This window comes from Hypanus sabinus, chromosome 30 (assembly GCF_030144855.1).
Source record: "Hypanus sabinus isolate sHypSab1 chromosome 30, sHypSab1.hap1, whole genome shotgun sequence".
Taxonomy (NCBI): Eukaryota; Metazoa; Chordata; class Chondrichthyes; order Myliobatiformes; family Dasyatidae; genus Hypanus; species Hypanus sabinus.
Window position 1 is genome coordinate 9,773,456 of NC_082735.1, and position 27,218 is coordinate 9,800,673.

Here is a 27,218-nt window from a genome sequence, read left to right on the forward strand (position 1 = left end):
TTAGCAGAAGCAGCTACACCAGTTCCATGGTAGCTGAGCACAGACCAATTTGCACATTTTCTAATTTTCTCTCCCTCCCCTTCTCACTCTCCCCCTCCCCTTCCCTTCCCCCCCTCTGCTCCCCTCCCATCTCTTCCTCTCTCTCTTCCCCCTTCTCCCACTCTCTCTCCCCTCACTCTCTCTCCCCCTCTCTCCCCTCTCTTTCCCCTCTCTTTCTCCCCCACTCTCTCTCTCTCTCCCCCTTCTCATCCCTGCTGTCTCTGCTTCCCCCTGTGAACTCTGCTGCCCTTTTCCCCTCTTTCTGCCTTCCTGTTCTTCCCCTTTCCTTCCCAGAACTGATGAAGGGTGGTGTCAGCACAAACCGTCCACTGTTTATTCATTTCCATAGATGCTGCCTAGCCTGCTGAGCTCCTCCAGCATTTTGTGTGTGCGTTGCTCTGGATTTCCAGCATCTGCAGAATCTCTTGTGTTTTTGATCAGTGTGCTATTCTTTTCGCCAGGCAAATTTATCCACTCAGAAGGTGGCCATTTGGCCCACTGAGTTCATGCTGGCATTCCAGTCCCACAATTCAAGCAGTCCATTCCAGACAGTAGCTTGCTGCATAAAACCATTTCCCCTCATCTCCCTCGGATATTTATCCTTGACTTCTGCCTTCTAATTACTAACCCCCCGTCCTGGCCACCACGCTTCACATTGCTTTCCACGTAACGTATTGCAGTGCAGTTCACGATGCAGGCAGACCTGATCCGAGGGGTGTTGAGCAACAGCGTGAAGTGATAAATTGTGAAAGTTGCTGCTTGATAAATGCAAGTTCTTTGTCTAGGAATTGCATTTCTGCCACCAATACTGACAAAGCAGCATCTGAGGGCACATTAGTGCTGCCTGCCCAACTTTCATAGTATCATCGATTTCAGTGTAACACTTTATTCAGGGCTGATTCAAAAACACAATGGCAGGATGGTATTGATTTTGCTGTCTATACCTCATGGATTCATAGGGATATACAGCACAGAAACGGGCCCTGTGGCCCATCACATCTATACTGACCATCTGTACTAATCCCATTTAATGGCACGTATCCTGTAGTCTGCAGCGCACTGACGGTTCACGTGATTGATATTTCAGATTCAGGTTTCCTCATCACGTGTCCGCAGTGAAATGCGTCATCTGCGTTAACAACCAACGCACCCGAAGGGTAGGCTGCCGGGATTTGTGTGCGTCGCCGCACATTCCACACGATTGTAGCTTGCCCGCAATGCTCGGCACAATAACACAGAACACAGGAAAACAGAACATAGGGCAACAGAAGTGAAACGCGCCCTGTTCCTTCCTCTCCCCCACATACGCAGTCCTCTGACCCTTGGAAGGTCTGACTTCCTCTCTTCTCCAACCTCCAGCTGACTTGTGGATTCGCAGGCACTTCATCTAGATCAGGGGTTCCAGCCTTTGGTCCACAGACCCCTTGGCTAATGGTAAGGCTTCATGGCATAAAAAATATAGTTAGAAAGCCCTGATCTAGAGCGTCCTTAAACCTTATGCAGGAACTAACAGGCCTGATGTATGAACCTTCCCAATGGTCCCTAGACCAAGCACATAATACGTTTCAGTGACAACAATGTGCCGATCCCTTAATGCCAACAGGCTGTCTGGCTGACTCAGAGAGATCGCTGGTAGCACAGGGCATGGGCACAGTGGCAGGGAGCCGTTTCAGTGGTCACGTCAGAGTTGGTGACAAAGTGGTGAGTGTTACACCAGCACAGATGATGCTGTCATGTTTATGAGATGTCTGGATGTGAGCTACAATGCACTGTCGGTGGCAGAAATGCAACTCCTAGATAGGGAACTTGCATTTATCAAGCAGCAACTCTCACCTTTTTATCACTTCACTTTCTTAAACTGGGTGGGATTACGAGTTGTGAGGAGGATGCAGGAAGGGTTGTAGGTGACTGAAGTAGATTGACAAAGCAGGCAAAAGCTTGGGAGGTGTAATTCAGCACAAATAAATGTGACATTATGTATTTCAGTTGGAAAATCAGAAAGGTAGCAATGATTTAAATGTTAAGATTGGGAAGTGAAGTACTGTGAGTCTTAGTGTTCGTACAACAGCTACTAGAAAGCCCAGTCCTGTCAAAGGGTCTCAGCCTGAAACGTTGACTGCTCATTTCCACGGATGCTGCCCGACCTGCTGAGTTCATCCAGCGTGTTGTATGTGATGCTTTGACCCCAGCATCTGCAGTGTACTTTGTGTTTAGAAAGCCAATTTGTTTTTTGATCTTTAATGCCAAGAGGATTTGAGTACAGGGACAAGGGACAGCTTTTCTTTTGAATCAGAATCATTTTATTGCCAGTGTTTGAAGCATACCAGAATTGAATGTGGTTTGGCTCCAAACATAAAACACAGGAGAATACCATAAAAGACAGCACAACAGCAACCAACAATTTACAAGACAATAGTGCAAACAGCCACGAGCAGTCGACAATCAGAACAGTCACTTGCACAAACGTCAACAATCAAACAAATAAATGTGTAGGTATGAATAGTCTCAATAATTATCAACAGCAGAAGGACAGCAGGAAAGACCATTTAATGATGTTGTGCAGGGCCATTTAAGATGTTACATCTGAGTGAGTTTTGTTGGGAAGCTGGATCGCTCCAAGAAAGAAGCTTCGGAGATGATGTGTAGCTCTGGTGGCGATGGACTTGTAGCATCTCCCTGTAGGCGACTTGGTGGATAGGTGAGTGCTATAGGGTGGGGGGAGTCAACACTATTTTTGTCACCTCTTTGCTGTGGTGATGAACAGGTCTTTTGAGGTCAGTAGCTGATGCCCACTGCGACCTGGACTTGGAGAGAGAAGCCGCACGGTGACAGAGGTGGTCACATCCCTCTCAATAATGGCTGAGTAAAACGTTGTCAGAATGTGCTCTGAGATGTTAAGTTTCCTAAGCTGGCCTTTACTCCTGATAAAACATATCTACAAAAAGAAACACAGTGCAAACTTTACATTCATATGATCAATTGCATTTAATTGTGTTAACACTTTATTGAAAACCATATGCAGGGTCAATTAAACAGAAAAATAGTTCAGCATAGACTAGATGGGCTGAAGGGCTGACTGTGAGCTGTTGTGCTCCAATGACTCTGTGAGTCTATTTCTGTTTCACTGGTAAGAATATTGATAGTTTTTTTTCAGACAGCAGTTCTCAATCCCGCCATCACCCTAGACCAGGAGTTCCCAACCTGAGATCCATGGACCCCTTGCTTAATGATATTGGTCTATGGCATAGAAAAGTTTTGGAACCCCCATCTAGACTATTGTTATATCATCTATAAATTTCTTAATCACACTCATACATCTGTAAGTGAAGTTTCTTGAGTTGGGCAAAAGGGGAGGAAAAAATACAGGTGAATAGCATGGTTATTGTTCCCTGCAGGTATCGGATGGCCTTCGAGCACGAGCCAACTCTACACTCGGGCATTAATGTTGCTGTGTTCCTCATGGCAGCCGGGCATCGGTTTGAAACGTCAACTGATCTCCAGAAAATAGGTAACATTACTTGTATTGATCATTTCTGTAGAGCAGGATTTGCCAGTAGTGAATGACTTGCAATATCAATAGTAAGTGAGCATGACCTAGCTTGCTCTGAAATGGTTGAGCAGAAGCACAAGGACTATTTGTACGGTGTGTGGGTGAGCATTGAGAGTGGCACTGTCAACACTTAGCTTAGGCATTTCCCTTCCTTCTGGCCATCCCATCCCAAGGAGCATAAAACGAACAAAAACATTATCAGTGGATTCTGGTTAATTGGGGCAGCCACTGCTTATTTGGGACAACTCTTGAAGAACAAACACTAATCAAGAAAATGGCCGGGATTCACTTCGTTTAATTGGGGCACTATGCCACTGAATTGGGGCAGAAGACTGTTGCTGAACAGTTTCTAACTACCTGTATCATCAGTCATATGTGCCTAATTCTAATTTCCAATTTCTATCCATGAATTCCACAGCATAATTGCTCTGTTAAGTTTTCCCTCAGGTTCACATGTAGATCCAAATGCATGTACTTAGAGCGAGCTTTTTTTAAATAGCATCAATTAAGTGTGTTTGTATTCAAAAGTGGTAATTTTTGTCTCTAATAGTTGGTGAGAAATAAGCAATAAGACAATTCGGAACTGTTTTTGTCACTGTGGTTTCAAGCACTCAGGCTTGGAGATACCAGAAATAGGTGGGAGTGAAGATGAAGCAATTTCACTACTTCAACAAGTTAGGAACTATGAAGAATTTGAAGGGATTGAGAATCACCTTGAATGTTACAATGAAACTGATGATGTTCGTCAAAAGGATTGTATGAAGGCAGTCCATTACCTACACTATTTCTGCACTAATTCTGTTCATTTACAGTCAGTTTAAAGTACACGGCAGCATACACTGGATGGATTCTTCTGTCAAATACTATTAGGAATTAATATACAGTTTTATAGTAGTATTGATTGTGTTCTAATTTGTTCTGCATTTCATTTAAATACGTACACAGTGTGTTACTCAGTTTAATGGTAGTCTGTCTTTTTTTTATACCTTTTTAACTAATTCCATGAAATTTTGGCTAATTGGGCCAAAATGTACTGGTTCATATGTGTCTCAATTAACTGGAATCCACTGTATATGCACAGAGCATGGAGCATCATAGGACAGTGCAGGCTCTTTGAGCCACAATGATGAGTTGATCTTTTAACCTTCTATAAGATCAATCTGACCCTTCCCTCCTACGTATTTCCTCCATTTTTCTATCATGCATGTACCTAACTAAGAGTTTCTTAACTGTCTCTAATGTATCTGGCTCTACCACCATCCTGGCAGACCATCCCATGCACCCACCACTCTCTGTGTAAAAACAACTACCTCTGACATCCTTCCTCTACATATTTTCCTTCATCTGCATTAAAATTACGCCCCTCATCTTAGCCAATTCCACCCTGGGAAAAAGTCTCTGTCTATCCCCTTGATCTATGCCTCTTATCATCATGTATATCTCTATCAAATCACCTCTCATCCTCCTCCTCTCCAAAGAGAAAAGCCCTACTTCTCTCAATCTAACCAATAGAGAAGGACTAAGGACAGGCGGTCGAGCAGCATCTGTGGGAGGAAAGGTATTGTTGACGTTTCAGGACAAAACCCAACGTCAGGCCCCGATGCAGAATTTCAATCTGAAACGACGGCAATTTCTTGCCTCCTCTGTCTGGCCCTCTGAGTTCTCCCAGCAGGTTGTCTGGTGTTGGCTCTCCAAGTCAGTTCCATCTTACTCTCACCTCAAAGAGCAGACGGGGCCTCAGCCTGGGATTTACTGAGTGAGCATACTCAGAGCCCCCAACCTGATGGCATGAACTCCGATTCCTCTAACTTCCAGTAATGTATCCGCCCCTCTCCCTTCCCTGTTTTCTCACTCAGCATCGTGACTCTCCTCTTTCCCAACATTTGAAGAACCTCTTATGTTTATTCATGAAAGTCTGACTGTTCCTCTGTCCTTAACTCAGAATGTTGTGAGAGTACCAGTTAGTAATTCTGCAGGGGCTGTGTTTATGTCAATTTTTTCCAACCAATATGTTGTCCAATGGAAGTTTGTATAGAAATATACAGATATCTCACAGAAAATGCATTTATTTTTTTCCACCATTATGGGGAGTACATTGGGGAGAATGGAAGGATGTGCATTGAAGCAGAGCAGCCGGGGAAAATGCACACAGTGATGGGGTGAGCATGCACATTCCACACAGACAGCACTAGAAGCCCAGATTCAGGCCAGCTGTTTGAAGTTGCGAGTCAGTGGTGTTTATTTACTGAGAGACAGTGCGGAATAGGCCCCTCGAGCCACACCACCCAGGAACCCATCTATTTAAGCAACGCACACAAAATGCTGGAGGAATTCAGCAGGCCAGGCAGCTTCTGTGGAAAAGAGTACGGTCGACGTTTCAGTCTGAAACACCTATTTAACCCTAGCCTAATCACGGGGCAATTTACAATGAACAATTTACTTACTAACCGATCCATCTGTGGACTGTGTGAGGAAAGCAAAGCACCTGGAGGAAACAAGTATAAACTCCTTTCAGGCAGCAGTGGGAATTGAACCTGAATTGAACACGGTAAACCACTACAGTCATGACATCCCTACAGTTCTACCAGCTGCTGCCCCAGAGTTTCTGTGGATTGAAAGAGACTAGTAAAGCTGTGTAGGTCTCTGTAGTTCAGCATGGTAGGTGAGTGGGTGGAAAGTTTACCCGTGAATGTTTAGCCCTCATATCTTGTGGCTGTTGTTAGTGAGTCTGAAGTCTATTTAGTTATATGTTACGTGCTAAGTGAGTTCCTATGCACGCAATGAATTCATGTGAAGTTATTTATCAATACTCACTCTAGTAACCTGCTCAGTGATGTTTCGTTTGGGTTGTGTAAACATTACTGAGTACCACATTTTGTTACTGGCTTAAAACAAGCCTGGTCAAAGGAGCTGTGCCCTAGAAGTCAGGTGAGAGTAATGGGCTTGGCTCCATCAGCATCTTGTCTACATTATGTGTCTAAAGGAGCTATGATAACATAGAAATGAATGGGAGTCAGGGAGGAGAGCTTTCCATCAAATGGTCGCAGGTCTCCGGTGCATCTTGTTGGAGCTCCTTAAGGCAGTGTCCTAGGCCCAACTATCCTCAACTCTGTTAATGAACATCTCTCTGTCTTGGCAATGTCTGATAACGATTGTACACCTTTCATTTCCGTTCACAGCCCATTAAAGTGGTTCATCGACAAATGGACCCGAGCAATATTCAGGTCTACACCTGGTGGTTGTCAGGAACGTTTGCAGAGCCCAAATGGAGCCATCAACCACTTTCCACAGGGTGGTCCAGCCACCTCCCCTTGATATCCAGTGGCATTTCCAGCCACCTGGCAATGTCCTTGAGGGTTAACACTGATCAGAAGCTTAGCTGGGCCAGCGTCATGAGTAACAAATACATTCCGTGGTGCAGCTCACCTCTGAACTGCCCAGTGTCTCCCACCATCGACAAAGCCTGTGTCAGGGTCCAGTCCGGGATCTGCGTTCCGGGTCTCGATCCGGTCCGAGTGCACCGGACTCCGGGTCTTACAGCTGTCCCTCCCGGCCCCCCGTTCCAGTCCGGGATCTGCGTTCCGGGTCTCGATCCGGTCCGAGTGCACCGGACTCCGGGTCTTACAGCTGTCTCTCCCGGCCCCCCGTTCCAGTCCGGGATCTGCGTTCCGGGTCTCGATCCGGTCCGAGTGCACTGGACTCCGGGTCTTACAGCTGTCCCTCCCGGCCCCCCGTTCCAGTCCGGGATCTGCGTTCCGGGTCTCGATCCGGTCCGAGTACACCGGACTCCGGGTCTTACAGCTGTCCCTCCCGGCCCCCCGTTCCAGTACGGGATCTGCGTTCCGGGTCTCGATCCGGTCCGAGTGCACCGGACTCCGGGTCTTACAGCTGTCCCTCCCGGCCCCCCGTTCCAGTCCGGGATCTGCGTTCCGGGTCTCGATCCGGTCCGAGTGCACCGGACTCCGGGTCTTACAGCTGTCCCTCCCGGCCCCCCGTTCCAGTCCGGGATCTGCGTTCCGGGTCTCGATCCGGTCCGAGTGCACCGGACTCCGGGTCTTACAGCTGTCCCTCCCGGCCCCCCGTTCCAGTCCGGGATCTGCGTTCCGGGTCTCGATCCGGTCCGAGTGCACCGGACTCCGGGTCTTACAGCTGTCCCTCCCGGCCCCCCGTTCCAGTCCGGGATCTGCGTTCCGGGTCTCGATCCGGTCCGAGTGCACCGGACTCCGGGTCTTACAGCTGTCCCTCCCGGCCCCCCGTTCCAGTCCGGGATCTGCGTTCCGGGTCTCGATCCGGTCCGAGTGCACCGGACTCCGGGTCTTACAGCTGTCCCTCCCGGCCCCCCGTTCCAGTCCGGGATCTGCGTTCCGGGTCTCGATCCGGTCCGAGTGCACCGGACTCCGGGTCTTACAGCTGTCCCTCCCGGCCCCCCGTTCCAGTCCGGGATCTGCGTTCCGGGTCTCGATCCGGTCCGAGTGCACCGGACTCCGGGTCTTACAGCTGTCCCTCCCGGCCCCCCGTTCCAGTCCGGGATCTGCGTTCCGGGTCTCGATCCGGTCCGAGTGCACCGGACTCCGGGTCTTACAGCTGTCCCTCCCGGCCCCCCGTTCCTGACAGCCTGACAGGATTGTGATGGGAAAGTTTCCTCTGATCCTGACAAACGTAGCTAAAACAACTTTAACAATTGGCACTGGAGATGTATAACAGAAAATGTTGGAAACATTCAACAAATCAGGTTGCATCTAAGGAGGGAGAAAAACATGTAATATTTCAAATCACAGATCTTTCTGGCAACTTAGTATAACTCAAGACAAATCAGACAGTTGGATTAGCACACCCTCCACCACTATCAAAGGTTAAGGAACTCTATCAGCATTACAACATGCATGGGACACGCCTGAGATTTACAGCATCTGCAGAATCTCCTGTGTCTGTAACACGTGCGGGGAGGGTGTACCGGTTAATGAGGTGCTTCAGTACACGCTGTGGCCGCTCCAACAACACCAGGTAGCGTTGTGACCTTAGGTAACCTGCCTGGAAGGAGGTGAATTGGAACAAATGTCTCCTTCCCCTCCAAGTCTCACAGATCTGGATACAATTGCTACTCCTTCACTGTAGGAACAGAAGAATTAGAATGAGGACGATGTCGGGTCCTCAAACCTGCTCCGCCTTCTGCCTCAGAACCCTTGATTCCATTCATATCCAGAACTGGGTCATGAGCTCAGAGTCCTGGGACCGTGCCTGCTCACATGGCAGCAGTCTGATGAATGGAAGGAGCAGCAAATGGGCTGAAGATTGAAAAAGAACTGGGTGCCAAATCAGATCCTCAGAGTGTTAGTAATACGTGATTAAAAGAGATAAAGAGATGGAAAGGAAAAATAACAATATGTTTTGCTGTTTTTAAAAGTTTCTAACAGCAGCTCACGTTCTACAAGAATGAGACATAGAGTCATGGAAAAGTACAGCTCAGAAATGGGCCCTTTGGTCCATCTAGTCCATGCTAAACCATTTAAACTGCTTTCTCTCATCGACCTGCACATAGCCCCACCGTCCACATCTATATATAATTGTCGACTTTCTGAAGAACAGGGATCAGTTGGCAGCCGTTAACAGTTAATGTGTCATTAAGGGATGCGATCAATTAAACAGAGTTAGCTTAATGAGTAATTAATATGCAAATCTAGTAACATCATAAGAGACTTGAGGTAAAGGCTGGGATGATGCTTTCACTGAACTAACATGGGTGATTATCTCTTGCCACAAACTGTCTGGTACAGTACACCCTATGAGGATAATGACACATGCTCATTTTACACCGTTACATCATCAGCAGCAAAAAAGAGATACAAACTGCTGGAGAAACTCGGCCGGTCAGTCAGCATCTGTGGAGGTAGAGAGACAGTTGATGTTTTGGGCCAAGATCGTACATCAGTGTTGAAACTGTGACTATCCATCTGCCTCCACAGATGCCGCCTGACCTGCCGACTTCGGGGATTAGAGAGGCTCGTTTTATTTGCAATTGCATCAAAACAAACAGTGAAACACGGCAAATCAAATCAGCGAGCATCGCATTGGGGTGGTTGCCCGCGAGTATCACCACGTTTCTGGCGACAACATAGCATGCCCAAAACTCACTAACCCTAACCGCACGTCTTTGGACCCATGGTCACAGGGAGAACGTACAAACTCTGTACAGACAGCGGCGGGAATTGAACCCCGATCTTAAGGTTGGCACTGGAATAGAGTTACCCTAACCTCTGTGCTGCCCCACTGATGACCAGCTCCAACAATTTGTGTGTTTCTCCAGATTCCAGCAGTCTGCAGTCTCCGGCGTCATCAGTAGGTTCTGGGCAAGTACACTGTAAGAGGCACAGGGCAGCACAATAGCGTCATGGGGCATCACAGTGGTTAGCATGACACTTTACAGTGCAGGTGACCCGGGGTTCAATTCCCGCTGCAGCCTATAAGGAGTTTCTGCCTTCTCCCTGTGACTGGTTCGTAGGTTAATTGGTCATTGTAAATTGCCCCGTGATTAGACTAGGATTAAGTCAGGGGATTGCACAGCCACTGTGGCTGGAAACTTGCTATATCCCATAACTAAATAAGTAAGTAAGTAAATAGATAAATAAATAAATAAAGTGTATTCGACGGATATCTATTGCTCCCTGGTGTCCTAACAGAACGTCTTTTGGGTTTGCGCAGGAGTCAAGCTGAGCAGCCTGCTGGGCCGGAAGGGAAGCCTGGAGAAGATGCAGTTTTACTGGGATGTCGGGTTTTACTTTGGGGCCTGCATCTTGTTGAACGACCAAACCAAAATCATCCAGGCCTCAGAGAAGCTCTACAGGCTGAATGCGCCCGTCTGGTAAGGTGGTGTCTGGATTGAGATTGAAGGTGGAAGATTAGCTTTCTTCGTCACGTGCACATCGAAACGTCAAAATGTAGAGTAAAGTGCATTGGCACGTGTCAGGTCAAATCAGCGAAGGATTGTGCTGGGCAGGCTGCAAGTGTCGGCATACTTCTGGCACCAAAAGAGCGCACTTGCAGCTCACTAATCCTTACTAACCTGTACGTATTTGGAATGTGGGAAGAAAGCAGAGCATCCAGGGAAACACATGTCGTCGCAGCGAGCACATATAAACTCCTTACAGACATTGGCGGAAATTGAACCTGGACCGGTATCCGCTGTCGCTCTAAAGCAATGTGCTACCGGGCTGTCCTCATGAAAAGATGACCGTGGGATGTCAAAGTTGCATCGTCACGGTGTCATATAGAAAGCAGAGGAAACAAATAGCGATTCAGCAACTCTCCCCAGCCCACACCAGTGCCCCTGTGGGTCGCCTCTGCAACTGCAGACTGCATTTGTTAATTGTCTTCACCTGGCAGGGGCATCATTCTCATGTACTGCAGGCCCGAGTGAATGAGGATTGACTTAAGCCCGAGTAAGGAACATTTACAGCCACTGTGGATCATGCTGTGTGGCTCCAGTGACCACGGGCGATGACAGCACCCTTTATAAAAACTCCCCCGTAGGACGCTGCCGCACCATCGGAGCTTCCCAGTATAATGCGCCCCTAGACCTGCCACACTAACTGAGAATGAGTAAGCCACTTTGCTAAATCCTTGAGCTCCTCGAAGCACCAAATATCTGATTCCCACAGCCCCCAGTCTTGCCCGCCTGACCGTGCCTTGGATAATTCCATCCAGCAGGACGTACTGACCTGTCTCCCACCCGGAGTCCCAGACCACAGCCCAAAATTCAGGCCAATGACTCAGAGTCTGGCACTAACCTCCCCACTCCTCGGGTCCATGGTCTTCGGCTCGGTCAGGTGAGCCTCCCGTCCTAAACAGGAGAGGAGAGCGGCTCTGCGACCTGAAAGGATTGTGTGAGGATGCAGTAGGCCAGTCACAACTGGATAAGACATTCATAGGAAGCTATTCTGGCTCCCCTCTTATCCCTTCTGTCCCCGTCCCCTGCCCATCACCTCCCCCGGTGCCCCTCCTCTCATGGTCCACTCTTGCTCTCCCATCAGATTCCTTCATCTTCATCCCTTTACCTCTTCTACCTATCACCTCACAACTTCTCACTTCACCACCACTCACCCTCCTCCCCACCTGTCCTCACCTATCACCTGCCATCTTTCCGTCCCTCGACTCTCCCCACCACCTTATTCTGCCTTCCCCTCCCCCCCAGTCCTGAGGAAAGCTTTCAGCCTGAGACGTCGGACTGGTTATTCCTCTACATAGACGTTGCCAGAGCTGAGTTCCTCTGGTACTCTGGTGTGCGTTGCTCTGGATTTCCAGCATCTGCAGAATTGCTCATGTTTATCATTTGCAGGAAACATCAGCATGGATGAGAACTCTCAGGGAATAATCTCTCTGATCCCACCATGAGATTATTTTTGCTCCTCCGACACACCAAGCTCAGTCAGACTATGATCTGTGAGCTAGTCCCTGCCCCAGACCCTTGTCATTGGAAGGAGTTTCAGAGCAGGCTTACTGGCAGTTTGTCTTACAAAGAAAGGGTGGGCAGGATGGAATTTTATCTGCTGGGGTTTAGAGGAATGAGAAGGGGCTTTGAAACAGATTTGAACCAAATGGGTGTTGATAGTGTAGATGTGCACACAATGCTTCCCTTTGTAGGAAAATGTGGAACTAGGGCCTCTACTGATATAAGACAGAGATGTGGAATTTTGTCTTCTTCCAGAGAGTCTTTGGGTGGTGGAAGGAGATGAAATATTTTTAAGGCAGAAGTAGATCTTTGATATGCAAGGGTGTGAAAGGTTATCGGACTAGGCGGGGACGTGGAGTTGAGATTTGTGTCAGATCAACACTGATTTTTGATAAATGATGCTGTAGGTTTCGGAGGTAGATGGGTCTACTCCTGCCCTCAACTTGAATGTCCATGTTTTGAATTAGGATCCAACGACTATTCGCTGTTCCCTGAAATGTCATCAGCCGAACAGGCATTGGGCAGCCCCACAGTGGGATATAATATCTAGACCTAGCACCACACAATGTAGCCTAATGACTAATGCCAGTCCCAACACTCACACCCTGTTATATGGTCTAATGCAGCCCTGTGATTTTGATCATCCCATATTATACCTGTCTTTTTCCCCTAAGGTACCTGGCGTCAGCAATGGAAACGTACCTGCTCTACCGGCGCTTCAAAACCGACACCAGTGAGCCGCACAGTGTCAAACAGGAGCTGGTGGACTTCTGGATGGAATTCTTACTGTCGATCTGCAGAAACAAAGCACCCGTGGATAATTTCCTGGTGAGGGAATCCGCAGGGCATGGTCCTCTGGCTGCCATCTGGACATGGGCACACTCTTCGAGACCGAGTGATGGCCAACCTTGTTCGTGCTAGAGATGAGGCAGTGCCTGACTTTATTTCAGGAAACACAGGTGCTGGAGGTCACAGACGTGTACAGACATTGTGCTGATCTTTTATTCTGAGATCAATCTAACCCTTCCCTCCTACATAGCCCTTCATTTTTCTACCATGCATGTGCCTAACTAAGAGTTTCTTAAATGTCCATGATGTATTTGCCTCTTCCACTGCCCCTGGCGACACATTCCACGCACCCACCACACTCTGTGTCTCACATCTCTCTAAACCTTTCCTATCCGCGTTTTTATCCAGATATCCGTTAAATGTTGTAACTATACTGAGCTCCACCACTTTTGCCTTCTCGGTCAATATAACTCTGTGAGAAAAAATTTGTCCCCCAGGTGCCCTTTATACTTTTCATTTCTCAATTTACACCTCTGCCCTTTAGATTTACTCTCCGAGAGGGTGTGAGACTGTGACAAGCCATTGTATTTATGCTCCTCATGATTTATAAACCCCAAAAAGGTCACTCAGCCTCCAGAGAAGACAAACTATCCGGTCTCTCCTAATAACTCAAGCCCATCTGCCCTGGAAACGTCCTAGGTGGGGTGGAAATACAGCATACTCCAGCCCATGAACCCACCCCGCCTAATTACAACTGTGTGTCCGGTTAACCTGCTAGCCTTGCACATCTTTGGAATTTGAGAGGAAACTGGAGGAAACCTGCGTATTTATGGGGAGAACATGCAAACTCCTCACAGACAGTGACAGAAATTAAACCCACTTTGCTGGCACTGTAATAGCGTTATGCTAACCTCTACACTACCATGGTAGAAGTACTTTATATGGGTTGGAATTAAACTCAGAGGGAGGGCTTTATGAATGTTGACAAGGTGACTGTCTCATGGAGGAGGGACTGCCACACTCTGTTTGATAACCTAGCCATTACTTGTGCCGACAGGTTCTCATCCTGGAGCCAACCAAGATCTTTCAGCCTGCACGTCTCCTTGTGAACACCAGTGACACAGACAAGGTTGTGAAGATCTGTCACGTTTCACCCAGTGAGGAGGTATCAGATCCCTTCCATTCCATTGGTTGTAGGACACTGTGAAGTATTGGTGAACTGTGGGACATGCTGAATGGGCCCGTCTGGAAGTTATACTGAATATAAGAAACAAGAGCAGGAGTCAGCCACATGACTCGGCCATTCTGTAACACCATGGGTGACCAGGCCTTTAGTTCACTTTCCTGACTATTCCCCATTGTCCTTTACTCCTCACAAACTGAAATAATGTCTGTTTTGAAAAGCTTCAATAATGGGCTTTCTGAGGTAGAGAATTCCAAAGGGAACAAAGTCAGCATTCCTGCTCATCCCTGCCTGAAGGGGGCAATCTCTTGTTTTTTTTAAATGGTGCCCCTGTCATCCCAGAGTCACCCTTGAGAAGCTCATGTAATCCACTCTGGTCTAATTTTCTGTAAGGTTGAACAGTCCAGCGTTGGCAACTGGATCTACTGATGCTGAGGTCCGGAACAAGCTCTCAGGACCCACCATGTCAACTCGCCTCCCCCCAACCCTGCAATCTTCTATACTTCATTACGATCACCTCTTGCAAGTCCAGTGAGCGTAGGCCCAACCTATTCGACTCTATTGAATCAAGAAATCCATCCGATGAATCTTTGCCGAACTCCAGTGCCTGATAATCCAGCACCTTTGGAACTCTGATGGTACCAGAACTTAACAGTGTTCTGCATGATTGGATGTCACTCTTTTAACACCCTTGCACATGTTTTTTTTCATTCGTTTTCAGGAAATTGAGGCCCTGTGAGGTTACTTCTTCTTCATGCTGGCCTTTAGTTTCCAGTGGAACGTCGATGATTCCAGTGGAATCATTGATGATCTCCCACTCCCACCGTCCAAAGACGATGGTATGGTTGCAGCTCATCGGTGTTGCTGCAATCCACTTTATCCACTGTCCAGGGGATTAGCTTCACCACAGCCCTGTTGGCCAACCTTACCCATTTCCACCTCTCACGATGGGGGTGTAGGGTTGGAGTTTGAGATGCTGTGAGCAGGGAGCAGGAAATGGAACCCGGTGAGACTTTGTAAGTTTCAGTTGTATGTATGTTTGCACTTTCTCAACCAGATGAAACCCTGGAACCCATCTCCAGTTGGAAACTTCATTCCCCTCTCTGGTGTGCGGACCCCAGCCCTGACCTATCATGTCTTTGCCGACCTTTGAAAGAACCGTACGGACACTTCTCCATTTTATTTTCCTTTTTTGGGATGTGGTTAGTGACCATTAGAGCCCACTTTGCTCAGTACTCACTTGTGTGTTTACATGAATAGGTAACACGGTTTAATGGGTGGTGAGCAGGGTCACTGACAAAGTTTGCTCTTTTGACAGAGCGGAATCCACTCGTGGACCTTTAGCGCTACGTCGATCCGTGGAGTGAGGTGAGGGAGAGGAGCCCGTTACTGGTGTGAATTTGGAAATGCTTACCTTACTGAAGAGAACATCCTAGCAAACTCCTGGCCACCTTCCCCTATTATCTTTTCCAGAGACTCTGCAGTCAATATTCCAACTATCACCAAATTCTATTCACCAACTACCCCAGCTTATATTGCTTTTCAGTCAGATCATTCCCTGATGATGAAATTCCTACCTTTCCTTCTCTTTAATCCACTCAGATATCAGCACTTAATCAGTCCACCAGTGGTGGTTGAATCTACAGTTGCTGTCATCCTAAAGAATTTCTTCTTTCCGTCTCTGTCCCTGTAGTCCCTTTCTGGTCTTTAGCATGCTCTTTAAAAACTGCCTTGCGCAGAACTTTGATCAAACATGAGAAAATCTGCAGATGCTGGAAATTCAATCAACACACACACAGTGCTGGAGGAACTCAGCAGGCCAGGCAGCGTCTGTGGAGAAGAAGCGTCTGTCTTCATTGACGTTTCGGGCTGAAACCCTTCAGCAGGAGAAAATCAGTTGAGTAGAGTTAAAAGGTGGGTGGAGGGGAGGGAAAAAGACAAGGTGAGAGGTGAAACCAGGAGCGGGAGGGGTGAAGTGAAGAACTGGGAAGTTGAAACTACCAATCAGGGCCCCCAAACAGTCCTTCCAGATAAAGTGACACCACCTGCGAGTCTGCTGGGGTCATTTACTGTGTCCGGCACTCTCGGTGTGTATATCGGTGAGACCTGACGTAGATTGGGAGATCACTTCACCAAGCACTTACACCAGGAAAAGCGGGATCTCCCAGTGGCCACCCATTTTGATTCCACTTCCCATTCCCATTCCGATATGTCCATCTGTGCCTTCCTCCGCTGTCATGATGGGGCCACACTCAGGTTGGAGGAGCAACCTCTTAAATTCTGTCTGGGTAGCCTCCAACCTGACGGCATGAACATCGATTTCTCAAACTTCCGGTAATGGCCCCCTCCTTCTCCTTCACCATTCCCCACCCCCTTTTCCCTCCCTCACCTTATATCTTTGCCTGCCCATCATCTCCCTCTGGTGCTCCTCACCCCTTTTTCTTTCTTCCATGGTTTTCTGTCCTCTCCTATTAGATTCTTCATTCTTCAGCCCTTTATCTCTTTCACCAATCAACTTCCCAGCTCTTTACTTCACCCCTCCCCCCACTTTTTAATTCTACTCCACATCTTTGTTTCTCCAGTCCTGCTGAAGTGTGTTGTCCTGAAGTGTCAACAGTACTCTTTTCCATAGATGTTGCCTGGCCTGCTGAGTTCTTTGAGGTGATAGGTGAAACTGGGAGAGGGGGAGGGGTGAAGTAAAGAGCTGGGAAGTTGATTGGTGAAAGAGATGAAGGGCTGGAATCTGATAGGAGAGGATAAAAGTCCATGGAAGGGGGAGGAGCACCAGAGGGAAGTGATAGCCAGGCAAGGAGGTAAGGTGAGTGGGGGAATGGGGGAATGAGAGGAGTGGGGAGCAATTATCGGACATTTGAGAAACCGATGTTGGTGGCTACCCAGACAGAATACAAGGTGTTGTTCTTCCAACCTGAGTGTGGCCTTGTTGTAGCAGTAGAGGAGGCCATGGACTGACATCAAAACTTTGACCATCTGCTTGAATAACTCTCCACATAGCCTGGTCTCAGTTCTGTTGATGAAGCTGTGAAATGCTTTAGGATGTAGTGCTAGGAAACATGTGCTATAAATGGAAGCTTTAGATATTACATCTAAGTTATGGGTCTTGCAGTGAGTACAATTCAGATAGGGTGGTCAACCAGTGTTTTTGATGCTCCCATCATTTAGCCACCAATTTCTACAGCCTCCCTCCTCAAAGAGCCCATTTCCAGATGTTTTATTCTTGAAATGAGCATTTTTGGAAAATTTTAATTGATAGTGACCTTTTTCTCAGAATTGCTTGCAGCAACATCTAGTAGATTAATGATTAATCTTCATAATCATTAATTAGCAGAGTCTGGAAAAGATCCAAACTTCTTGCAAAGAAATTACAGCTGTTTTGACCTTGAATGGGAGATAAAAGTTTAGAGGAAAGGATATGTCAATCGCGCAGAGCCAGCTGTTACATAGAAACATAGAAAATAGGTGCAGGAGTAGGCCATTCAGCCCTTCGAGCCTGCACCGCCATTCAGTATGATCATGGCTGACCATCCAACTCAGAACCCTGTACCTGCTTTCTCTCCATACCCCCTGATCCCTTCAGCCACAAGGGCCATATCTAACTTCCTCTTAAATATAGCCAATGAACCGGCCTCAACTGTTTCCTGTGGCAGAGAATTCCGCAGATTCACCACTCTCTGTGTGAAGAAGTTTTTCCTCATCTCGGTCCTAAAAGGCTTCCCCTTTATCCTTAAACTGTGACCCCTCGTTCTGGACTTCCCCAACATCAGAAACAATCTTCCTGCATCTAGCCTGTCCAATCCCTTTAGAATTTTATATGTTTCGATAAGATCCCCCCTCAATCTTCTAAATTCCAGTGAGTATAAGCCTAGTCGATCCAGTCTTTCTTCATATGAAAGTCCTGCCATCCCAGGAATCAATCTGGTGAACCTTCTCTGTACTCCCTCTATGGCAAGAATGTCTTTCCTCAGATTAGGGGACCAAAACTGCACACAATATTCTAGGTGCGGTCTCAGCAAGACCTTGTACAACTGCAGTAGAACCTCCCTGCTGCTGTACTCAAATCCTTTTGCTATGAATGCCACCATACCATTTGCTTTTTTCACCGCCTGCTGTACCTGCATGCCCACCTTCAATGACTGGTGTACAATGACACCCAGGTCTTGTTGCATCTCCCCTTTTCCTAATCAGCCACCGTTCAGATAATAATCTGTTTGCCTGTTCTTGCAACCAAAGCCAATCTGTTTTCCTGTTCCTGTTAACTCCTTGTAGTTAACACTTAGTTTAAGATGAGGAAATTTCTCACTGAAAGTGGATGCTCACTGCAGCATTCACTGTGCCAAATAAAGCAGAAACAAAGGGCTGGTGGTGAACATATAAGAGATGAAAATGGTCGGTACTTGATTTATACAGAATCTATGAACAATTATTAGGTCAGTGCTTTATTTATCTAAAAGTTATAAGCACTCCACTTTGCTTTGGCTCGTGACCGCCCATTCCACCACCAGCTTTCCTTCAGGTAGACTTGCACAAGTGCTAGTTGTAAGAAGCTGCCTGTACACTTCCCGAGTCCTGGTCTCCCTTCTTTTCCAGTGTCTCAAAGTTCAACGAGCGTTGTTGCTTCCTGTATGTGTTGCACAACTCCGACGATTTTCAGCTGTACTTTCCATCAGAGCTGCATTGCAAAAGGTAAGCTTAACTGTGTGATAAATTATTAAGAAGTGCTTCCAGACTTCCTGGCCTGCCTGTAGCTTCTCCTGCTGTTTCCTATACACTGTTTCCTTGTATACATTATCACATGCACATGCAGACAACACCGATCTCTCCTCATCTGTCACATCCTTCAATTTGTCTGGTGCTTTTATGTTGAAAGCTTGCTTGTTTCACCACAGTTATTAGCTAAGACATTTTTTTTCTAATGAAACACTCAGAAGGCTAACTATTCTCTTTGATCTTTACTGCGTGCTCATTGGTCTAGTCAAAGTGCAGATATCTGTTGATGCTGGAAATCTGAAATAAAAGCAGAACATGGTGGGGGGTTTTATTAGGTTGGCAGCATCTGGTAAGAGAGAGACAGAGTTAACGTTTCAAATCAACAGCTCTTTATCAGAATGATGTTGAATATCCTCAGCAGTTTTTTTTGACAATTTATTTGTCAATATTGTTGCCTCTGCCTTGACCATTGTCTCTGATTGAACAAAAATATTCACTACACAGAGCTTAGAACATAGAACAGTACAGCATAGGAAGAGGCCATTCGGCCCATAGTGCTGTGCCAAACCAGGTAAATAGCAAATAAAAAACATCCAAACACTAATCCTTCCTGCCTACACTATCCTTATCCCTCTATCCTCCTCACATCCATGTGCCTTTCCAAACATCCCTTAAAAGCCTCCAATGCATTTGCCTCCACCACTAGGTGGTGCATTCCAGGCCTCCACCACTCTCCTACCCCTCACATCCTCTTTAAACCTACCTCCTCTCATCTTCAATACATGTCCTCTCGTATTAGACATTTCAGTGCTGGGAAACAGATACCCTCTGCCTACTCTATCTATTCCTCTCATAATCTTATAAACCTCTATCAGATTACACCCCCCCCCCCCCCGAGCCTCTGCAACTCCAGAGAAAAGAAGCCAAGTTTCTCCAGCCTCTCATGATAACACATGCCCTCTAAACAAGGCAGATCCTGGTAAACCTCTTCTGTACTCTCTCCAAAGCATCAGCATGCTTTCTATAGCGGGGCGACCAGAAATGTGGCTTCTGGAATAATATCATTTCCATGGCCAATGTTGTCTGCTGGCATCTCCATGGGGTCACCCATCTGGAGCTGAACCTTCAGTAGCCCAGCATCAGCTTGGAAACCCCCGCAAGCATCGTGAACTTCAACACCTGCGTTCCAGAGGTATAAACAGCTGTCACTCCACTGCCCCACACTGCTTTCCCAACCTAATCCTTAGACCGGCCTTCAGATGCACTCAGTCAGCCTACAAGAGATACCTCAATGCCTGGCCGCTTGTGACCATATGCCTTGTCACTTGTGAAGCCTTGTCATGCAAACTTGGCACATATTGACTGAATTAGAGACTAATGCTGCATATAGAGGTGAGGAATTTACAAATTAGCATACGTGGTGTTCCTGATTTCAATAGCTCTTTCCAGGAATCTAACCACACACATTTTATCAGTTAGATAACGTGAACTGCTTGCTGCCCTGTTAGAAATCACATGTCATTTTATCTTGGCTCATAAAGCTCCACAGTTGTTTGGCAACACGCACAAAATGCTGGAGGAACTCAACAGGTCAAGTAGCAAGCCTGCAGAGGAAAAAACACTTGACATTGGGTTGAGACACTTCAGCACGACTTGTTTGCTTGGGTTGTTGTCTATTGAATTGGAATCTATTGCTACCTGTAGTCTCTTTCCAGTATTGCAGCTGAAGCTCAAAGCACCCGTCGAACAGAATGAAACCTGTAACTCCAAATTGTTGCTCCACCTTCAGTCTGATTTGAGTCTCAGCTTAATGTTCCTCTTTATTCTTGTACACGACAGTCATGTAGTGACTGTAGCTTTGAAGACTACTGTTACCCCTCAGCAGTGACAGAACCGGCTGCAGATGCTGGAATCTGAAGCTGTAGAGCAAACTGCTGGAGGAATTCAGCGGGTCTGGCAGGGTCTCGACCCTAAAAGTCCACTTCCGTCCCGCAGACACAGCCTGGCCCACAAAGTTACTCCGGCGGTCTGCTTTGTGCTCCATGCTCTCTCAGGACGCTGACCATTTTGAGTCGAGGGTTTTGGATCTCTGAAAATGCCTCTGATTCAAGTTTGTGGTGTTGGTAGAATGAACAGGTCTTCAAGGACATGCCAGTTTGTCTGTGGGAGGTCAGGACTCCATGGTGGCAGAGAAGATCAGAGCACGGGAAGTCTGGGCTGCCTGCTGAACCAATCAGAAGTGGTCAGCCTGTTCTTGCAGTTGTAGCTGTTCTGATCCCACTTCAAGAACAGCAGTTAAATCCACTCTCAGGTCTCAATAAAATCAAACACATAGAGCTGAGGCATAGTTTTGGCCCGAAATGCCGACTATTTATTCCCCTTCATAGATGCTGCCTGACCTGTTGAGTTCCTCCAACATTTTGTGAGTATTGCTTTGGATTTCAAGCATCTTCAGAATCTGTTATGTTTACCACATCAGATACCGCCATCCAACTCAAACGGGTGTTTCATGCAAAACTCTGGGTCAGTACACTCAGCAGCCCTCTTCAATGCACCCGCCGTCCTCTCGTGTCCTGAGATTCTCAATTCTTTTGCAAAAAGCAGGACCTCTGTGGAGATACTGGGTCCATACAAGCCCATCCCTGCTGTCCAGCACTCGAACCAGCCTTGACAGTTCAGGGCTAAAATGGCTGACCCAGACTGAGATATTTGGCATTTTCTGTGAGATATCAGTGTGACTGACAGCTATCAGAATCAGAATGAGGTTGTCATGAAATTTGTTGTTTTGTAGTAGCAGCATAGTGCCAGGTATAAAAATATTACTGTAAGATATATAAATAACAAAGGGAATAGCAAAGTAGTGCTCATGGGATCATGGGCCATTTATAAATCTGATGGTGGAGGGGAAATCCTTTTGTGTGGGTCCTGTATCTCTTCCTTGATGGTGGTAATGAGAAGAGAGCATGTCCTGGATGGTGAGGGTCCTTAACGATACATGCCACCTTCTTCAGGCATCCCCTTCTGATGATATCCTGTGGCTGGGAGAGTTGTGCCCGTGATGGAGTATACAACACTCTGGAGCTTCTGTCGATCCCATGCGTCGGTGCCTTTCTTCCACGATATTGTTTGCCCGGAAAACACTTCCAGTAGTTGTGCTTTCGGCGGTGGTAAGAAGTAGGGGCGCCCTTCAGCCCCTGGCTCGCAGCGCTGAGCTGGGGTCCTGTGCTGGCACCTCTCTCTTGACGTTGACGCGTTCGTTCTTCTCCATCAGGTTCTGTGAGCTGCTGAATCCATTCTCGGATGAAAGCAAGACGACCATAGACGATGGGATGAGACTGACGGAGGAGCCTTTGGAGGTAAATGAGACAGAGAATGGCCACATAATGTCCTTCAGTGTTTAACAGCATGGACATGACCTTCTGATTATCGTTGTGCTGGCAACATTCGAAGAGGATGCTGCCTGCGTTGGAGAGCATGTCTTATGAGGATGGGTTGAGCAAATTATGGCTATTCTCTTGGGAGCGAAGGAAGATGAGAGCTGACTTGATAGAGATGTATGAGATGATAAGAGGGATAAATAGAGTGGGCAGCTAAAGACATTTTTTCAGGGTGGAATGTCTAATACAAGGGTGGGGGGCATGATTTTAAGTTGATTGAAGGATGGGGGGGTTGTGGTAAGTGGTTTACAAAGAGAGTAGAAGGTGCATGAAATATGCCATCAGGGGTGCTGGTAGAGACAGATACATTATGGACACTTTAGAGACTCTTAGATATGCACGTGGATGAAAGGAAAATAGAAGGCTATGTTGGAGGGCAGGATTAGATTGATGTTGGAGTAGATTAAAAGGTCAGTACAACATTGTGGGCTGAATGGCCTGTATAGTGCAATACTGTTTTGTGTTCTGTGTTTTTTCTTAACTTGGTGTATAAATTGTTTGTGTAGATCCCACATCAGAACAAAAAGGGCATCAACCTGTAGTTACACAACATCTTTGGTGCATGGCTCACAGGAAAGTTATCAGCAAAACGATGCTAAGCCACATGATTCATATCCAGAGGTTATTTATGAGAATTATACTGCGAATGAAGTGTTCGCATCTAAGGAGCATTTAATGGCTCTGGAGCTGGACTCACTGGACTTGAAGGAGGATTTCATAGAAAGTTATCAGATATTGAAAAGCTTAAATAGAGGGGACATGGAGAGGATGTCGTGGGAGACTCTAGGACCGGAGTGCGCAGGCTCAGAATGCAAGGATGTCCCTTTACAACAGAGCTGGTGAGTCTGAGAAGGCAGCAGAATGGGGTTGACAGGGACGATAAATCAGACATGATGGAATGGCCGTGCAGACTTGATGGGCTGAATGGCCTAATTCTGCTCCTATGTCTTATGGTCTAAGGAGAGGGGGCTGGAAGCTGTGCTGAGGAGGTGAGTTTAAAGGAGTGCATTTGTTGAGAGGAAGGAGGTGGAGAGAGATGATATTATGTCCTGTCAGCTGTGACTGCCAACCAGGAATTGATCTCAGGGTTCAAGAGGCAGCTTCACTGTCAGACAAAAAGTGCCCTCTTTCAGGAGAGATGTTAAATTGAGGTCCACTCTACTGGGAACCAGTTTGACAGAGAGAAGGTGAGTTGACCGTACCGTACAGTTTGAGCCTATCTTATCTGAAATGTTTGGGGCCAGAAGTGTTTTGGATTTGGGATTTTTTTTTTGGATTTTGGAATATTTGCGACATGATGAAATACCTTGGGGGTGGAATCCATTTTAAACACAAAATCCATTTTAATTTCATACGTAGCTTGTGTAAGGCTGGTGTGGAGCTCACAGAGTGAACGGTCTGCTCTCGGAGCACATGATGGAGCTTGGTCCTACGCAGTCTGTCAGGGTTGAATGACCATCCCCTGAATGCATCTATAACTAGGTTTCGTATCTGCCATCGATTTCAAACAGCCACCCATTCCAGAGCAACTATGATTAGAGGGGAGCGGGGAGTTTTATATAATATTTTAAATAATTTTTTGCTTGAAGCAATTACCTTCAATTTTCCATTCATTATGATAGGTCTTTGCTTATTTCATGATCACCGTATCATCAAATGGCATATGTTCACTGTGACACTGATGAATGCACTCTTTCAATGCACCATCAAGATCTTAATGCAGTGTTTTTCCATTTTTCATGAATTTATCTTTATTACAAATGTGAGATCACTTCTCAGAACTGGCTATGGTGTGCAGCATCGCCTGAGAACCTTCCCAGTGCCTCTCGGAATTTTCTATTTGTGAGGTTAGGTCAGCGCCCAGAAAAAAATTGGATTTTGGAATTTTGAATAAGTGGTACTCAAATTGTATCATTAAAAACAGTTCACTTGGCCATTATAACACATTGTAGATGTACTTGACTACAGAAATAATAACTGCCCTAACTACAGAGGACATATGACTTTTATAGTTCTGATGCATTTAGTTTGGTCTGGTGAGGCTAGGGACCGTGGTGAAACTGTGTGGCATATGTGGGATTTTGCTGTGTGCAGACTGACTGTCATTTAATCCGTGCCCACCCTCCGGAGATATTTCATTGGCTGCACCACGTGTTGGGGTAATCTGATTATAAAGGCCCTTTGTAAATGAGTGTGTCCTGTTCACTGCACAGTACAGCTATGAATTTGCGGAGAATGGAGAACGGCTGATTCTCGGGAAGGGAACATACGGCGTGGTGTATGCTGGCCGGGACCTCAGCAGACAAGTCCGCATTGCAATCAAAGAGATTCCAGAAAGGGACAACAGGTAATTACAACTGCTGCCAACGTGTCCGTGCACTCTCTCTGTTGCATTTATTCTGTACCTTTAAAACCATAAACACTTGCAGGATTCTTCTGAAAATAATTTGCACTTCAAACTGCTCAGGGAGAGATTAGGGTGGACACTTGGAAGTTTGATGGGAGGTACGTTCTCAAAGTTCGAAGTAAATCGATATTTATTGCTTATTTTTCATTATTATTATTTCTTTCTTTTTGTATTTGTACTGTTTGTTGTATTCTGCATTCTGGTTGAATGCCCAAGTTGGCCGTTCTTTCATTGACTCTGTTATGGTTATTATTATATGGATTTATTATGCAAGAAAATTAATCTCAGTGTTTTATATGGTGACATATATGTACTTTGATAATAAATGTACTTCAGACTTTGAAATTTATTATTGAAGTACATAATGCCACCATATACAACCCTGAAATTCATTTTTTTTGGGCATTCACAGAAAATACAAGAAACACAATAAAATCAATGAAAGGCTGCCCCCAGCAGGACTGACAAACAACCAGTGTGCAAAAGACAACAAACTGAGCAAATACAAAAGGAAATAATAATAATAACGATAAAGAAATAAGCAATAAATACCGAGAACAGGAGATGAAGTGTCCTTGAAATTGAGCTCATAGGTTGTGGGAACAGCTCAGTGATGGGGCAAGCGAAGTTTAGTGAAGTTACCCCTTCTGGTTCAAGAGCCTGATAGTTGAGGGGATTAATTGTTCCTGAACCTAGTGGTGTACTGTAGGTCTTGAAACTCCTGTACTTTCTTCCTGATGGCAGCAGCAACAAGAGGGCATGGTTCAGATGGTGGGTGTCCTTGCTTGCCTGTGCCTGCGCTCCATGTTGATGTGCTCAGTGGTGGGGAGGGCTTTAGCTGTGATGGACTGGGCAGTATCCACTATATTTTGTAGAGCTTTCTGTTTCAGGGCATACATATTTCCATACCAGGCCGTGACGAAACCAGTCAATATACTCTCCACCAAACATCTATAGAAGTTTTTCAAAGTTTTAGATGACATGCTGAATCTTTGCACACTTTTAAGAAAGTAGAGGTGCTGCTGTGCTTCCTTTGTATTGGAACTTTGTGTTGGACCCAGGACAAATCCTCTGAAATAATAACACTGAGGAATTCAGAGTTGCTGACCCTCTCCCCCTCTGATCCCCTGATGAGAACCTCCTCCTAAATTCAGTAATCAGCTCCTTGGTCTTGCTTGACATTGAGTTGTTGAGCCAGATTTTCAAATAACCTATATGCTGATTCATCACCACCTTGGTTTCAGCCAACGAGAGATGAGTCATCAGCAAATTGAAATATGACGCTGGAGCCCTGCTTAGCCTCACAGTCACAAGCATAAAGTGAGGGGAGCAGGAGTTCCAATAAGTTTCAAAAAGATGCAGGGAGAGGTTTAATGAGGGAATTCCAAAGCTTATGTCTGGGAGGATTACGAGAGGAACCTGGAGATCTCAGATGTCTGTGATGTGGAAGAGGTTACAGAGGTCAGGAAGGAAGGTGTTCTGGTGGGGATAGACTCTGCATTGGGGAGCCTTAGACATGGAGCTGTGGGAATCAGTAGGAACAGATTTGACATGTAACAAATAACAGAGGGAAGGTTGATGAGGGGGGCAGTCATTTGGGGACTTTGGGGTGATTTATTGTGGAGCTGACAAGGTGTGGGGAGCTGGGATTGCTGGGGTGGTGAATTTGTCCATTGAGGGAAGATATGGCAGCCAGTGCTTGCATTTGTTTAAGTTAAGAAAAGTTAGAGGTCATAGGTCATCCAGCATAGAAATAGGTTCCTTGGTCTACTATGTCCATACTGACCCTTTTCGCGCATCTATGCTAATTGCATTGGTCTGCATGAAGATAATATCCTTCCATCTTTGCCTATTTATGTACCTGACTTACCTCTTTAGCACAGAGATTGCATCAGATCCTACCCCTCCTTGGGCAACATATCCCAGACGTTAACTGCCCTTTTCTTTCTCTGCTCATTGGGTGTTCAGCAGACTTCTTTAGTTTTAATGGGTTCTATTGGGTTTCTTTCTTTTGTGTCTGCCTGTGAGGAGACGAATCTCAGGGTTCTGTAAAGTGTACATACCAATGTTCTTTGAACTTTAAACCTCTGCCCTTCTGTTACCCCTCCCCCCATCATGGGTAAAATATTGCGAGATTATGCTGTTTATCTAACGTATGTTAGGCCTGCACAGGCAGACGCCCCCCCCAGATGCCACTCAGCTAAAAGGAGTCACCTGCCACCTGTTTCTAACTCATCGCCGGCAGCCTATTTAAACCTAGCTCTCATCCACAGTCCTTGTTCACTCATTCGAACCAGTTAGCCTTGACCAGTAGCTCCTTGCCTTTAGTTATCTTGTTGCCACATTGTGCTTAGTATCTTTCTCTCTTGTTTTTCTGGACCCTCATGGCTTGTTATTCTGCAGTTTATTATTAAAGTTATTGCTCACTGCTAAATCGTTACCACCGTTCTGCATTTGGGCTAAGCCTCCTCAATGTTTCCTGACAGAATAAGTGAACCAATGATTGACCCAGCAGAGCATGCTCACATAAAGTAAATTGACCGCCAACATGAATGTATGATCCAGAAGTAGCCAGGAATCATTGACCATCTGTCCGCCAGTCTCTTCCAATTCTTCCATCTTGTACAGCAGCCCTGCCCCTG

At 46.3% G+C, this 27,218-nt stretch overlaps 1 protein-coding gene across 2 annotated transcripts in view; it reads left to right on the forward strand.

Annotated features, from left to right (window-relative positions):
- The window catches only part of LOC132383398 (mitogen-activated protein kinase kinase kinase 5-like), a 195,583-nt gene that overhangs the window by 93,287 nt on the left and 75,078 nt on the right, over positions 1 to 27,218 (forward strand). For both annotated transcript variants that reach the window (XR_009508658.1, XM_059954299.1), the window contains exons 8-15: positions 3,435 to 3,547; positions 10,289 to 10,448; positions 12,710 to 12,863; positions 13,882 to 13,989; positions 15,326 to 15,375; positions 18,613 to 18,708; positions 22,004 to 22,088; positions 24,383 to 24,516. Coding sequence is in view for 1 of the 2 variants with exons in the window: in XM_059954299.1 (XP_059810282.1) it covers positions 3,435 to 3,547; positions 10,289 to 10,448; positions 12,710 to 12,863; positions 13,882 to 13,989; positions 15,326 to 15,375; positions 18,613 to 18,708; positions 22,004 to 22,088; positions 24,383 to 24,516 (900 nt within the window). In the remaining variant the exon portion in view is untranslated. The remainder of the gene's footprint in view (positions 1 to 3,434; positions 3,548 to 10,288; positions 10,449 to 12,709; positions 12,864 to 13,881; positions 13,990 to 15,325; positions 15,376 to 18,612; positions 18,709 to 22,003; positions 22,089 to 24,382; positions 24,517 to 27,218) is intronic.